The sequence below is a fragment of the Cariama cristata genome, unplaced genomic scaffold (assembly GCF_000690535.1).
Source record: "Cariama cristata isolate BGI_N322 unplaced genomic scaffold, ASM69053v1 scaffold28849, whole genome shotgun sequence".
Lineage (NCBI taxonomy): Eukaryota > Metazoa > Chordata > Aves > Cariamiformes > Cariamidae > Cariama > Cariama cristata.
In genome coordinates, this window is record NW_009634612.1 from 22,673 (window position 1) to 35,840 (window position 13,168).

At 46.8% G+C, this 13,168-nt stretch overlaps 1 protein-coding gene across 1 annotated transcript in view; it reads left to right on the forward strand.

The window, feature by feature from the left end:
* Window positions 1-3,592: 3,592 nt before the first annotated feature.
* GPC4 (glypican 4) overlaps window positions 3,593-13,168 on the forward strand; it is a 35,676-nt gene continuing 26,100 nt past the window's right edge. Inside the window, exon 1 of the mRNA XM_009707223.1 lies at window positions 3,593-3,749. Within this exon, the coding sequence (XP_009705525.1) occupies window positions 3,641-3,749 (109 nt within the window). The 5' untranslated portion in view covers window positions 3,593-3,640. The remainder of the gene's footprint in view (window positions 3,750-13,168) is intronic.

Genomic DNA, 13,168 nt, shown 5'->3' on the forward strand with positions numbered 1-13,168 from the left:
ACATAAACATTAGCTCTGTGTTTAAGTGGGCCTAAATGCTCATATTTTTCACTCCTTTTCCTTAGAGGAGTTCACTGCCAGTTGGAAAGATGAAGGGTGTTGTCTTTGGTCTTGGCTCTAGACCGGTGTTTTCCGTGTGCGTAACTGGTCCATGCTCACGTGGACCACTGGCAGCGATTGCTTTCCAGGCTTCACTGTTTTCGTTCCCCTGCATGCTGTGGTTGTAGCACTGTTGTGTTTTGAAGCTGTTGTCTGACTATGCTGTGCTCCGGGGTCTGTCCGTGAAGGTGTGTAAGCAGTTCCCAACACCGCAGCCGCTCATCAAAGGGGCATGGGATGGATCCATCACCCAAGCAGGCGATGGGACGCTGGGGTGTTGTGTTGCTCTCTCTGCAAACTCGGAGGTGGGATGAGTCCTGGGGATGGATGCTGAACGGATCAGCTCTGCTAGCTGATTTAAAACACAGGCTAGATGTGAGATTTCTTGCAAACCGTGTCAGTGCCTGTTGCTTTGCTCAAGCGAGGATATGTTCTCAGGGATGCAGAGGGGCTAAGGACAGCCCTCCCTGGGGGAAAACTAGGGCCCCCAGTGTCTTCCAGTGACTTTCCATTGGTACTTCCCACTGTGGCATAAGAAAACTGGAAGAAAAGCAGCCCACAGCCCTAAACTTTCTGTTTTTTAACACTGGGGTTACACAGTGCATCCTTCTATGATTAGCACTGAGTAGCCGGAGCTCCTCCGCTCCAGACAGAGCTAATTCTTGATCACAAGCCAAGACCACATAGTGCTGACATGACTGAGAAATATCTTCCATAATTAGATTGCTTGGTCATTCATTTTTGAATGTCTGAGTTGCATTTTGGAGCATAATTTCTTAATGATCAACCAAATGGGATCTGTGCAAGCTTGATTTACTATCAGTAATGTTCTCCTTGCTTGGCTTTGCACATGTGTCCCAGGGAGGCACTGTGCAAATCTGGGACAAGGTGGATCCAAAAAAATGCTTTTGCTTTGTAACGTTAGGTGGAGTGGTAACTTTAGTTTAATACTATGAATAGATATAAAACTGTTACTTGTATTCATGAAATACATTGGGCTTTTTTTTATCATAAATTAATTGGAGTGGTTGTTAAACCAGTGTTTTGGGGATCCCAGGGCATCTGTGGACAACTTCGGAAGTGTCTACAAAGTGTAACTGGGAGAAGAAATCCCACTATCAATAGATTTGAATTTGCCAAGTAGGGCAGAGACTTACCCCTCCAACACAAAAGAATGGCAAGTACGTAAATTGTAACCACCAAAGGCAGGCATGCGTCATGGAAATGGTACTGAAATCGTGAAGTGCGTTTCAGGTTAAATATTTCCAACATACTCTCCCCCCTAAGAAGTTTACAGGGGAAAAAAAAAAAACAACTAAACTGTTATAAGAGTTTTGAAATAAAGTTATTTTGACATCTTGAAACCAGCTGTCGCTCTAGCTGTAATTATTGCTCTGCTGCTATTTATGTTTCCCATTGTGTCAGAGAACCTTAGTCCTGTATTGGAACTGGAGCAAAGAGATGCAGAGTGAAATAAAGCAGTGGCTCTTGGGCACTTCTAATATTTTGATGCTTACTAGTAACGCAGGCTCATAGAGGAGTGCCCAGGCGTGCTCCGGGATGGATTTGGTGGGCAGGATCTGAAAATCCGGGGTGCGCCTCTTCCTCCCTTTTAAATGACTTAGCAAGCTAAATATATCTGCAAGAAGATAGTGAGATTTTTCTGTGTTTTCTGAATGCTGTGCCTAAGCAGTGCTGCCTTCCCGTAACAGACTTTGAACTTTCCGTAATTCAAGAGCAGTGGACGGTCTTGTGCAATAAATTAGCTGTGGCAGAATTATCTATCGGTCAAGGTCTCTCTGTAATGCCAGGGGAAACAAACAAACCCTGTAGTGCAGAAGGAAAATAGATTTAGGAAGAGAGGTTCTTAGGAATTAAATAGTTAGTTAGATATAGGTAGATATAAAAATATTTATATTGTATTTCAAAATGGTACTTAAGTGTCTGAAAGGAGAGATACTAACATTTCTGGGCTAGAAAGTCATGCAAAGTGATGCAAAGGTTCGATAGCTGGGCAAATGATGTTGCTATGAGGTCTTGCACAAGGCAGGCAGAGAAGCAACCACTCGTGTTAGTCATAGGCAGGCTTTGTTTTGCACCATGCAAAAACTACTTTTGTTTCTCTAAACCCACTTTTGATGCTCTAGCAGGTAGGATGGCTCTTCAGTAAGCGCTTGGTTCGTCGCCTGTTGTGAAGAGGTTACTTTCTGTGCAGGGGGGCTGACAAGACCTTTGCAGCTCTGGCAGTGAGTCTGTGAACCTTGGCGGAGGTTGGAGGTTGTTGGTGGCTTCCAGGGTGTGAGCACTTAAGGAAGAGCCTTTGCTTCTCCATCTGCTTCCTCAGGATGAAGGATAAGGTTTGGCAGCGAGGTGTAAAATGAGAGAGAAGGCAGCAGCTTACATGTAGGCTGTGTCTTTTAAAATACCATCTGACTTGGAAGGATGAGTTTCTCATCCTAACTGCTTGTTTTGATCATCTCTTCAGCGTTGACAAAGATTTGCACAATTTGTCTAAGTTTGAACCACTTTAGCATCAGCCCACCTGCCTGTGATGGTGCTGCGTTGTGGGACCTGTCAGAGAAGCTGGAGCTGAGTGTTGCTACATGAAGAGTTTATCTTGGCCCATAAAACTTGACAGCAGCATTTTGTTGGTGGTGCTGGAAGGAGACAGCTTCATCCTGCACTGCAGCAAGATACTCTAAAAGTGAATTATATGGGGCCAGATCCTGTGCCCACATTGTCTGTGAAATTTTGAAATGGAGCTCTTTTGAAATCAGATACTGATTATGATTCCTGAAGCCAGCTTGAGCCAGATGACTTAGGAGAGAATTATCTTTCAGAGTGAAGGAAGAAAAAGCTGTTTGAATTCTCCGAAAACAAACCCCAGTTTTACCCAGGATGATGACGGGAAACTGTAAAATTAGGAGATGAGAAATATAAAGCTTTTTCATAAGCTGTTGCATAGAACAAGTGTATTTTAATATCAGTGATAACTGTGCTTCTGGGAGAGATTACTTCTCCTGTGGTAACTGGGGGGGGGAGGTGTGAAGAAAAAAGCATTTATTTGTACAAAAAGGACCATTGCCTTTGATACTATGTTGTGTATTAACTGAATGAATTGGAAGTAATTAAAATACTCAGCAGAACCTTCATGGAAGATGTCATAGTATATACAGATCAATTTGCTCGTTCTTCAAATTATACTGTGCAAGATGAGTATCTGTTTATTCCATTTATTAACTGAATAAATAAGAGGACACTTTGTCTTTCTGCGAGAACATTAAAAGTGTGGTATTTACATGTGTTGCTATAAAGTTCCTCTGCAGAATCAGGTTTTGATATGCCTGGTCCAGTGCTCGCGGTGAAGCGGGGGGTCTCCTTGGGAGGAGATGGTGCTGCGGGTCCTCATACCCCCTGCCTCAGAAGCTGACCCCTTTGCCCTTGCATGGGGAATCTTTTTAACTCGGGTTATTTTCTTCTCTGCTTTTCAGGTGACCACTTGAAAGTCTGCTCGCAAGGCTACACGTGCTGCTCTCAAGAAATGGAGGAGAAGTACAGTCAGCAGAGTAAACATGACTTCAGAAATGCTGTCGTAGAGCTTAGCAATCACCTACAGACCATGTTTAGTTCCCGATACAAGAAGTTTGATGGTAAGTGCAGAGACCTTGAATTTGCTCTCCTTGTGATAAAGTGTAAAAAATCACCATCCTGTTGTTCTCCGTGCAGTTGTTCTGCTCTGCCTCCCCCTTTGCTAGGGAAGTTCATGACTCATGGCTCAGAGGGCAGAGCATGCCTTGTTTTGCAATCTCGTGAGAGAAATATTTGCTGATTATGACTGCTTGTTTCCCAAAGAGAGAGATCTTTCTGATTAATCTTTTGAAAAACCGTTTTGCTCTTAGTGTAAGATTGCAGTTAGTTTGGTTGATACATCCCCACAGCACGTGCAATTGTGACGTGCATGTCTTGCAGCCCCGATCCACAAAAATGCTGATCTTTCCCAGCGTGTTGTGAACGAACAGGATTTGTGTCCATCTCACTTAGCCTTTAGGGCTAAGCGGAGCAGCAGATAAATACAGAGCTGGTTTTGTGCGAAGGCTAAGGGTTCAAGTGTGATGCAGGGTCAGAAGCAAAACGAACAAAGTCTCGGCAGAGTTCCCATCACTCGAGTGACGCTAACTGCTGACTGATAAGCAAATGGCAGGTCTCTGCATTGCCCTCACATCCGCAGCGATGTCCCGCCAGACTGGGTCTCCATAGGGCATACCTGGCTCATGGGAGCTGCAGGAAGAATCTCCCTCCCGCAGTAGCTGGCACATACCCTTCCAGCCTTGCCCGCCTTGCAGCCAGGCACCTTTCTTTCAGGAATGCCTCTTGCAGACAGCTGAAGTTGATGCCCAGGCATTGAGCCTAGCACCCATCTGAGGCCTGAGCAGCATCTCTGGGTTTTCCAGCTGAACTCTTGGTTGTGGCAGTTCCCACGGGGCTCTGCAGGTACCTCGGTGCTCCCGGTCAGTGCGCCTGGGCATCCCTGGGAGGGAGGAGCAGAGCATCAGGTTCCTGGCTGGGTTTTCCTTGTTGGCAGGGGGAATGAGGTGACACCCAGTTGCACGTGGAAATATCTGAAGAATCAGGTGTACTGGGTTGCTGAGATTGTTGTCCTGCTTGTTACAGCATCATCGCTGTCTGGTAGTAGAGGACAATTCCAATGCACAGCTCCTCTGGACCTTTTTCCTCCCCTGTTCAGTCATTGATTCAACATGGATTTTCTGCTAATATCCCAAAGTCTGTGCCTTGAACCTCCCAGGGACCTCCTCTACCCTACCACAGCAGGCAACAGCCCCTTTCTTTCAAAAGGGATTGGCATGAGGGTGAACGAAAAAGTCCCTGGGTATGAAATTGCAGCGAGTCAAAGTGGAATTACGCAATCATCTTGATAGCATCTAAATCTGCTAGCTAAATATTTCCCTCTTAACCTCTGTTGTCTCTACCTGCTGGTACACCAAAGGGGTGATAGAGAGAGAACCAAAGTGTCTAGACTTGCAAGCTTATTAAATGCAGAACAAGACATTTAATGAAATCCAGTCCATAGATAAGCCCTTTCAAAGAGACCAGAGGAACAGCGTCTGCTTCACCTTAAATGAACAACTAGGCTTTTTGAAATGCTGCATTGAAAGCAAAGAGCACGCACAGTTCATTGTATTAGCATCCCTGACGTGGCGCAGATGTATTGCTAGGTGTGTCTGCCCGTTTGTAGGGTGGGAGATGGCTGCAGGGCTGCGCGCGACGGCAGGAGGATATTAAGCTAAGCTGAGCTGGATACCTGTCGGAGCACAGGGCTTAAAAATGAGTGAGCTTTGACAGAGCACCCTGTACAAGCTGTTTTGTTTGTACTGCGTGGTTCTTCTGTCAGCCCCTTGCAGCGTGACCTGTGCTGGTTTCACCCTGATCTTAGCCCTGGGAGTCCTTGACAGGCAAATCTGGAAGGAGATCCTCTTCCTGGAAGCTGGATTTACTGTGCCCAGCCTGTCCCTGAAGGGTGTTTCTCTGCCCTGTACGAAACTAATGAAGGAGAATCAGCAACCTTCTCTGCTTGTCCCAAAGCCTAATGGGCCCTGTCTTTGAGCGTTTGCTAATACCAGATCTAAGTCTTCATTTACTGCAGACAAAGCTGATCTAGGGATTTTTTAATCTTACCTGGGATGCAAGCAGAGATTAACTGATTACCGACCTCCATCGTTTACCTCTTGGAAGTCTTTTAATCATGACTGCTTCTCTTCCTCCAGCCCAGTCACCTGGAGGCTGAAGGCACCCCTTCTTCAGCAGCACTCTTGCTGCTGGCTGGGGCAGGTTGAGGAACCTCCCCTCTGAGGTCCTCAGACTCTTCTGCAAAAATTTTGGAGTGCTGTGCCATAGACTGCTGTGGTAGTTTTGTGTCTTTAAGAACCTGCTATTGAGTGATTGATCGGCTACTTGTGGTGTGGTGGTTCCTTTGGTCCTGGTGCTTGGTCATCAGGTCAACTGTGGTCAGTTCTGCCTTGCATATTTGAGTTCTCCTTGTCCAACGTAATTCTTCCCACACTTTTTGATGTAAGGTGCCCAGACTACAGGAAGGAGAGATGATCAAGACCGATATATTTGTCCCGACCTCTAGGAATGAGATTGGAAGAGTGCACGATCTCTTCCAGAGCTCTTCCTTTGCGTGGACCCATGCTCTCATTTTAGTGTTTGCAGCTCTTTAGGACTGCCTCATTACTAGTAGTGAAATCCATTCAAATGAGAATAAAACTGACACAGAACAGGCTGTGCACCTTCCTCTGCTTAACAAGAAATCCTCTGGGCTACAGCATGTAGAGGGACTGAGCAGGCAAGATGAGTTATTGCAGAGACCAAATTCACGTAACTGGTCTCCCAGCAAGCGGGACAAACATTCCTCTTGCAGGGTGACACATCCCCATGCTCTGAAAAACCACTCCAGGATGCAACTCAAGCGGCAAACCGTGTCCTCCAGCTCTTTGGAAATCTTTGTTGTGGGTTCTCTGGCTGCTAATCTCTTAGCCTTGACATTCAGGTCCGAGAGGAGAGGCAAACCCATGCTGCCTCCATTATGTGCCTGACCTTTGCAGCAGTTGCTGCTGCAAAAGGACAGTTGAAGTGGCGGCACGTCCTTTGGATGGAGGCTGTGATGGCCCCTGGCTTTTGGAGCGTTTGCATCAGCTGTTGCCGGAGCGCTGTGTGCCGTTGGAACCGTTGCCAGAATTGCTCTGATCTGACACCAAAGCCGTACAGAAATGGATTATCTCCTCTTAATCGGGAGCATGGAACAAGCTGCTGATTATCCGTCCCCAAAGGGCTGACCAGAAGTCATTTCAGCTCCTAATGCGTAATGTGACAGCGTCAGATCCTCCTGCGTGTGTTTGGGGTTTGCAGACACTGGGAGAAGACTGGAGCTTTGGAGTCCTGTATCTTATATATCCTGTCCAAATATTTGCTTACAGTACAGCTATGTATGCTCCTGGGGGTCTCTCCTGTTGCAATTTCAACCACTAGCCTGATCCCGGTGTAGAGTAAGGTATATATTTTCAGCAGTAAGCAAAATGTTTTTTTGATAAAATGAAAAAAATACTTTGGGAGTTGTTGGATTCCCCACTGATAAATGCTTTCAGAGGTGAAGATTTGCTGTTTTTTCCCCAACATACACGATCGTCAGGTACATTTATGGGCTTCATTGAGAAGTAAATGGGTGAGATTCTCTGGCCACCTAAGCATCTCCTTCTGTGACAATGAGAGCCGTGGGAAAACCACAAATCTATGGGTCTGTGATGACATCTCATGCCACAGAAGCAGCTATAGCAGTTAGGGCTTTAAACAGCCCCCCCCTCCTCATTTTTGTTTTTTCCCCCCCTTAAAATCTCCTTTGCCTTGTATCATCTTCACCTGTTAGTGCCCTCTCCTTCCCTCTCCCAGGGATTAATAACAATAATAGGGTTCATGATGACATGAAGAGTGCATAAATGCTCGGTCCTGTCTCTTAAGCTCGAACTTTCACCTCTTTTGCCCTTTGAGGCTGAAGTTTTCCATGCCGGGGTCTGTGCTAGCCAAGTAGCGCTTTGGGGAAATTGCTCAGCTGTTTTGAGGAATTGGAGCAGGGACAGGACATAGCCCATAACTCTTCAGCATTTCCGCTATTCTGTTTGCTTCCTAGATAAGATGTTCTTAGTTTTTGTCGGTTTTTTTTTCTGTGGTTTTTTTTTGTTGTTGTTTTTGGTTTTGTTTATTTTTGGGGGGGTAGGCTGGTTGCAGAGTGATTGGGGAGGGCAGAGCCCCAAGCCCCCATGAGCAGAGGGGCTGCTGAGCCTCTGCCCTGCGAGGCTGAGTCTGGCAAGCAGCTGCTTATTCTCCTGCCCCTGCAGTTCACAAGCACTTTTGTTGTTGCGCTTAATCCAAATCTTGTCCCTTTCTTCTGCATGCTCTGGATTTAGGGAAGACAAGCAAGCTTCTGCAACCCTTGTTGTACAGGAACGATGTATACAAGAGATGAATGTGATGTGGTCCGTTCCTGGGCTGGTGTTCCCGATGCCCAAGCAACAGAAGGATTTGTACAAAATGATACAGCCCGAGCCAGCATTTGGGAAGCTATTGAATGCTGAGAGTGCCATTTCTGATCTGCTCCCCCTGACTTTTCCATTAGCATTTAAGATAAAACAAATCTACAGAAGTGTAAAATGAAACCCCATTGGGACAATGAGCAGAAAGAAACCAAGTCCAAGCAACAGGAGCTGGCCAGGGATCCCTGAGACCGTGGTGCACCCACCCCTCTGCTGCTCAGGGACCAGGCAGGGGGGCTGGAGAGGGACCCCTGTTTGTGGGCTCCGTGTTTACGTTGGGCAGCGCAACTGCAGGTATAAAGTGTGATTGTGCTGTGTGCCTTTGAAGCATCCCAGGGTGCCCTTAGTTTTCTAGTGCGAGCCACATGTTACTCCTGGGTGCGTGAATTACTTCTAATAACTGGCTTGTAGCTGAGTCTGAGTGACTAGTGGGGTGGGGGGGGGCATTGGCCAAATACTTTCCAAACTCCGCTGAAACTGGGTGGGAAAAACCCTGGCATCTCATTTCTGAATGTAGTTTGTTGTTGTTCAGATAACCCTTGGCTTCCAGATGCTGTCTCCAGGTAGGAGTTAGCAAGGATGTGTGCTGGGACAGTGGGATGCTTGGCTGGGAAGTATTAATAATCGGGAATGAGACGGAAGAGATGAGGAAAAGCTTTTGGTGGTCTCCTTGTTGCTGCTCAAGGCAGTGCAGGGGCAAAGGGTGAAAGATGAGCCCTGCAGGTGCCCAGCCTACCGCTCCTATAGTTAGAATTTGGCAGACCATCGGGGCACTCTGCCTTACCGAAATAACTGCCCTTTGGGGACCTTCATCTCGCATTAACTCTTTTATTGGAAACCGCCTGCAAGAGCAGAGGCCCAGGGCCTCATCCTGCTCGTGTGCCAAAGCCCCCCGCCCCGTGTCTGTGGCACCCAGGACCGAGGGGTTAATCCTGGCTGCTGGTGCATTTATGTCTGCAGGAGGCAGCTCCAGGTGTTGTGGCACAGCAGGAGCGCTGAGAGGAGAGACTTGGTGGACCTTTGATGCTGCTTGTGCCAGAGCTGCGTGGTGGTCATGCTGCAGAATAAATCTGTGTGGTGAAGGGAACCCATCTTCTGGCGAGTGTGCCGCTGGCGAGTGCATCGTTAACATACAAATCATAGAGTGGTTTTGTCTATTTGCTGCCGGTCACGTCTAGATGAAGGCACAGCCTCCTTCTTTCCTCTCCAGAAAGGGATGGCACCAAACCTGATACCAATCAGGGCAGAAAACGTTGGGCAGATCCCTCAAATTTTGCAGAAGCAGCAGTTGCTGAGAGCCAGTCCTTCAGACTTGGTTTCAGACCTGTGCTTACTCTGGGTAGGGATGGAGTGATTTAGGAGAAGCAGGAGGGAGCAACCACCAACACATTTCCTTCAGAAAATCCCACTTATGGGCTTTTGTTTGTGCTTTCCCACTCACTGCAACAATAATGAAACAATTGTCTGCTGTCTGTGCTGTGGAAGTTTGTTTATTCTTTGGTTTTGTTTAACTGGCTCCTCTCCATCTGGAGATTTTTAAGGAGGTGCATAAACCACTGTGATTTTTAGTCTTGTTTGTTGAGAAGGGCGATGCTTGTCTGACAGTGGTGGGGACCAGACCTTTGTTTTGGGAGGCTCAGAAAGATCTTGAGGTCAAGTTATCTCAGAAGGAGGGGATCTCAAAGCAGGGGAGGCTTCTGCCCCATAGGTCAGTGAGGGGGAAAGAAAGAAAAAAAAAAAAATAAAAAAAATCTAAATTTTGTACTGGGCAAAGAATTCAACCACTTTGTGTATGTGCTTGGAGGGATCAAACATTCTGTACCATCTCAGGTCCAGGCAGTTCTACTGGTAAGAGCAGTTTACCTGTGATCTTAACCTTCTGTTTGGTGTTTGTTTTTTGGTTTGTTTGGTGTGTTGGGTTTTTTTTGTTTGTTTTGTTGTTTTTTCCCAAAAGCAAAGATGTGGGCGGCAGGCTTTATACTTGGCTACAGGAAACGTGCCTGGTGCTCTCTGGTTACTAATTGCTGTCAACCAGTCAAAGAGCTATTGTTTGTCTGTTTAAAATTAACTCTCTCTTCGTCCTTTCTGCGCAAAGATGCCACCTAGACTCTGTGCGGGCTCGGATTGCTGGCACGGTCCTGGGAGCTGCTCCCCTGGATGCCCATTGAGTTGGTGGTGGTCTTGGGGTCTTGTGGTGGGCTTGGAGGTGCGATATTCCACCGGTGCAGAGCTGGAGCTACTTCGTTAATGTTAAATGTGCTGTAGCATTGTATTGGGCAGCGGTTTGCGTGGGGGATGAACAAATAAGAGAGGTGGCCCTAGCTGGAAGAGCTCTCCGTGCAAATATAATGACATGGGGGGAACTGAGGTAATGGGAACGAGAAAGCCATCCCCACCGTGCAGCAGCACAGGTCCTCCTCAAGCTCTTCAACAGTAGTAGAAGGGGATGCTTGGAAAAATATGTGTGTGTGAAATATCTTAGTGAGTGTCCCAGAAAGCTCCTCTGAATAGGGGGAATGCGGGAGGCAACCTGAAGGAACTCCCTTTCAGATTTTGCAGGTGATGTTTGCTATTTTGGGTGGGAAGTTGGTGTGCTGGTACCAAATGGATGTGGGTCAGCAGGCTAAAGCAGCTGAGAAATAATAAATGTGCTTGAAAGGTCAGTTGAGATTGAGGAATGGGTGCAGTGAAAATTAGACGTGGGAGGGGAGTGGAGTGGAGGGAAGAGCAAGCAAATGGGGCAAAAAGAAGCAGCAGGGGAGGTGTGTTGGGGAAGACTGCCGTTGAGTCATGGTCACGAGGATGAGGATGGAAGAGCTGGGAATGAAGGACCTGCTGCTTGGGGAGGGGGCAGCATGAGAGCAGCAGGAGAAACCTGCTATAGGTGACCCAGCGCAGGACGTGTGAGCAGTGATGGTCCCTGGAAATAGGGACGGGGAAGCTGCGAAGTCTGGGCTTGTCCTGCTGTGTGGGATGGGGCAGAGCGGGATGGACCAAGAAGAGACCAAGGGCATTTCTGTTGTCGCTGCTTCCCTAATTCATGGGACATCTGCTGTGTGCAGCAGGATGTGATGTGCTGCTGTTTTGCTTCTTGAATCACAGACGGCAATCTCCGCACTGTTTTTTCCTCCTGTGTTGTTACTTATTCTTTTAACAAGCTTGGTCTCAGTGTGATGGTGGTGATCTCATGCTGTGTGTTATCTTCTGCCCTGCTCTTCTGGGCTCCTGCCAGCCCCAGGGTGCAGATGAAGATTATACTCTTGGGCCCCTCAGAAACAAGAAGTGCTAGAAATCCTGTTTTTTGGTGGTTGGGGTTTTTTCCCTATGAGGCTGCAGCCCAGTTGTTGTTATTGTCTTGAAACCTTTCACTAATCAAGCAAAGTTTGGGGAGATGTTGTCCCTCCCAGCTCTCCAAGATTCACATGTCGGGGCTGTTGCTGTGCCACTGGCATGATTTAAGCCTGTACTACTTCAAATTCTGCAGAAGAGTTCTTCCCATATCGATAAGTGCTAACACATGTTTGAAAACAGGACAGAGAAACAGCTTGTGGATTTGCCCTGCCCTTCCTGAGTTCATATTCAATAAATGTGTTAACACTATGCATTCATTGGTTTCTCAACACTTCTGGAAAAAGGTTGTTAAGCTATGGTTTGTTTTTCCCTGGTGGAAATTACAAATGTGGTATATGCAATAAAGGAAGTGAAGGCATATTAAAAATAATGAGGCACATTTAGGAAAAAGAAAATAAAAAAATCTTTTTCCTTTGGAGTAGATGGCATGGCTATGGATGGCTTCACCTTTGAGGTGAAAAGAGCTGTGAAAAATTCGTCTCTTTTCCTCCAAATTCCTTTTATCTATCTGGATTGAATTTTACTTCTCATGGTAGGAGCAGCTGCAGGGTGGAGTTTGCATCCACAGATGCACCTCTGTGAAGGCGCTGGGACGGTGCCGATGCCGGCCCTTCTGCGGCACAGCCTTCGGGGCCGTGGCTTGGGCAGGAGCGTTCATCTGGGAATCCATCTTGCTGTTGTGGACATTTTATGAGTAAACCATTTTATGAGAAAATATAATTAATCCCTTTATGGCAGTGTTCTCCTGTACACACTAGAAAGCATAATTGTCTATACAGACAAGCAAATTAAAGGCTTCGGTAAGACAGATGGTCCTTAATTAATCATAATCTAGACAACATATTAAGAGTATACCTGAAAAGCTGGATGGCAAATTATCTGAAACTAATTAATTGTGCCTATACAAATTCAGTGTGTTCCCTCTGCGTGCTTGAGCCTGGTTTTATTTGTTTTTTAAGGTGTGTTGAGTAATTGCATGTCTACCTGGTATCTGTTTGCATAGTTAATTTGGAAACCTCAAACAGAATAAGGCCAGTTGAAAACACAGCTCTAAACTAAACAAACCTGGTGCTTGGAAAACGTAGCATGTCTGACAGCCTTTGGGAGCAGAAAGGTGCGCGGTAGCCCTGGTCTCCTTTTGAAAGGACAGCAGCAGACCTGAACATGGCCAACAGATGGGCATCTGTAGAGAACATGTTGGCTCAAAGGCCTTGCTGAGCTCTTGAATAGGACACTCTGCCTTTTTTGCACTGCAGTTAAGGTTTGTTCCGCTCTATAAAATGTGGGGTTTTTTTGGTTCTGAGCCCTGGGTTGCTTATGGTTTGACTCTCTGCAGTTGCTGGAACAGGAGCAAGCAGGGTGCTGTGGAGCGCTGTGCTTCTCTATGTGAAATTATTCTCTGAAAGAAATGTGTTTCATTCCTGAAGATCAGGAAACTCAAGGCAAAACTTTGCACTATGGATTCAGCCCTGAGGACTCCCTCCCGGGGCATGACTGGAGGGGCAGAGGACACCGATGCTTTGGTCCTGCTGAGGAGCAGCCAGTGCTGGTGGTGGCAGGAGGCAGCTCAGGCCAAGCAGTTTTGCTGCTTCTTCCTTTGTCACTTGTAGGGA